This window comes from Mesitornis unicolor, unplaced genomic scaffold (assembly GCF_000695765.1).
Source record: "Mesitornis unicolor isolate BGI_N332 unplaced genomic scaffold, ASM69576v1 scaffold39680, whole genome shotgun sequence".
NCBI classification, from domain to species: Eukaryota; Metazoa; Chordata; class Aves; order Mesitornithiformes; family Mesitornithidae; genus Mesitornis; species Mesitornis unicolor.
Window position 1 is genome coordinate 1,972 of NW_010156967.1, and position 2,738 is coordinate 4,709.

Genomic DNA, 2,738 nt, shown 5'->3' on the forward strand with positions numbered 1-2,738 from the left:
ATCTAGTAAATACCATTTATTTTAATGCAGCACAAATGTAGTTTTACAGAAGCATCTTACTTAGCTGGCAGTATTCTGACTGCTGCAATAAAGTTTCAAGGAACATCCGAAGTAGGGATAGGTTGTAGCCAAAGATACTAATACAGTATAAGACAAGTTAAGTAACTTAATGATCTCAGGGAACTTGAAATAATAAAGGCTAAAAGGAATGTGATTTTTGTTTGAATGCTTAGGTATGGATTCATTCACTGAGCTTATCTTGTGGTGTACTTGATATTCGTAATGATACGTACCTAACTGATAACATCTTTTGTGGAGAGTTGGGATGTAACTGGAAAGCACAGGGTAGTAATGAAATACCTCACTTGGAAGGAAAAGTGATGCAGATGATTAGTGCTGTGGATTGCTGAGGATCAAGTGTTAAAACTTCTGATGTTGCAAGAATAGAATCAGGAAAGGATTCTTGCACTGGTGTTACTGGAAAATATTTGTCAATGCAGACAGCACTGAACACATGCTCTCGTGTTGCAGTTCCAGGCTGCTGGATCATTTATTACAGTAGGTTACACATAAGGTAATTCTGATAAGCGGTGTTTGCAAAATGTTACATATTTGGGGGTTACAATTCTAGAGTAGGATTTGATTTATGTCTTGGGTTTGGGTATCAAAGGTGGAATTTGGTGCCCCGTGCCAGTCGAATTTGTGATAGTTATGTAAGACAGCCATTGGCACAGGCTGTTTTCCGCAGATTCAGTGTTGGTCTGTACCGAGGTGTTGTAGCAGTTGTAGAAAGACCCGTACTGGGATAGCAGGTGTTCCCTCCGCAGCTCTTTTTAACTGTGGGCAGAACAGTCTGAGGATGGTAACTCTGCCCTTTTAAATACTTGCAGTTTTTCTACGTTCACCCCTCTCCCGTTTCCTCCTATAAAGCCACACCTGTGAGTTGCAGCCAGAGAAGGCCCTGCTTTGCAGGAATTGGAGTAAGTGCTGACTTATCCAACCTGTTTTCTAGGTTTCCTAGATCTAAAAGAAAAGGCTGAGTTAAGAGTACCCTTCCAAAATGGCTGCTCTTAAGGAAGAGAGAGATGTGGAAGACTACAAGAGGAAAGGAAGACGATCTTCACAGGTGAGAGGGTCGCTTTTTTGTTTAAAAAAGTAGCTTTAAGGGGAGATAAAAAAACCCAAAACTTAACCATTTCTATCTGATATATTCATAGCTTTTTTTCCTACCTTCTTCATCCCCAGATTTGTGGAGTAACTTTAAATTGCAGTATCTTACGATTTTAAGGGGTGGGGTGTTAAGCATAGTGGGGAAATTTTGCTGTTCTTGTTTTCTGTTATAACAAAACTGATTAAATGTTTGTGATTAAAGGTGTAATTATTTTGTTTAAGAAATTCATGCATCCTCAGAGTATCAGCAGAAAAAAAACCTTCCTATCTTCAAAGTCCTGTTTTTAGTGGGAATGAAGACAGGTTGTTTTTTTTCGTGGTTTTTTTCTTTCTTTTTTTTTTGAATGAAAATGGTTGCCTGATAGTCACTGCAAATGAAAGCGAGGCTGTACTAAGTAAAAATAACTGTTTTCTTTTGCTTCTAGCAGAAATACCGTAGACTGAATAAGGTGCGTAGTATAGCGAAGCTGTTGGGGCTGTTCTGGGAGGATGTTGTAGTTACTGTGGGGCAGGGTGTGGAAATGGGGGGGGAGGGGGCAAGTCTTGATACCCTTCAGAAAATGAGCTCAATTTACAGTCAGCAAAGAGGGTATTAAATATGCTTATGTAGCTTATAACTGAGACATTTTCTGATTGTTCATTTGTTTGCTAACGTCACTTTTCCAGGGGGCCTGAATGTTTTAGCTCGTTCAAACCAGCTTTTTCTGGAATGATACTGCAATGTGGGAGGGCCTGTCCACAGGAGTTAGTACAAACCTTGTGGGGTTGCATGTATCTGCTACTGTGTGGTTACTTTGTATTGAAGCGCGCTGTGTAAAGTCCTCCTGGAAGGAATGTTGCAACTGCCGCACTGAGCTGGACTTTGGATAGGATGTAGCTGGGGTCGCTCAGCTGCCTGCAAAACAAGCTCTTAGAGTTTACAAAAGTAGCTTGCCCTGGAATGTCCTTGAAAGCTATTAAGTTTCTAGAGAAAAGGTTTTGCAGAGAAAGTGGATGAGGCCCCAGTTGTCTGGGAGCTTTCCTGTTGCAGAAGGCTGTCCGGAGTTGGACTGCCTGGGGTCAGAGCAGTCTCACTGCGCAGGTTTAGATGTGGATAAGCACAGGTGTGGTGCCAGCTGTTTCGTGGACACTTGCTGATGTGCATAGCGGTACTGTGCTTGGGAGGACACTGCCTGTAGAGAGAAATACTGCAACTCCAAAAGGCTGATTAGTCAAAACCCTTCCATATGAAAGTTAGGTTTACAGCACACTCAGAATAAAGGCAGTGCGCATCTGCAGCAGTGTTGTTAAAAGGTGTTAGGATTTCTGTACAGATGAGGATTTCTGCAGGAATCCCGGGGGTGCTCGTTGCCATTTTTTCTTCCTCCCTTACGAAGGAGGTACAGACGGAACTGAGTGTCTGGGGCTTGAGGTAGGACGTGGAAGGTGAGAAGGGCTGAGCAATGCCGGCCTCCCCCTGCCCTCCTCCTGGGCCACCCTTGCTGGCCCGAACGCTGCCCCCCCGCTCGGGCGGGGCGAGGGGACCCTCCCGTGGTGCCACTGCGGCGCAGGGACGTGGCCGGTGGGGC

At 43.9% G+C, this 2,738-nt stretch overlaps 1 protein-coding gene across 1 annotated transcript in view; it reads left to right on the plus strand.

Moving 5' to 3' along the window:
• Positions 1 to 1,060: 1,060 nt before the first annotated feature.
• Positions 1,061 to 2,738, plus strand: part of HNRNPA3 (heterogeneous nuclear ribonucleoprotein A3) — a 9,179-nt gene continuing 7,501 nt past the window's right edge. Inside the window, exons 1-2 of the mRNA XM_010195022.1 lie at positions 1,061 to 1,126; positions 1,596 to 1,619. Of these exons, the coding sequence (XP_010193324.1) occupies positions 1,061 to 1,126; positions 1,596 to 1,619 (90 nt within the window). The remainder of the gene's footprint in view (positions 1,127 to 1,595; positions 1,620 to 2,738) is intronic.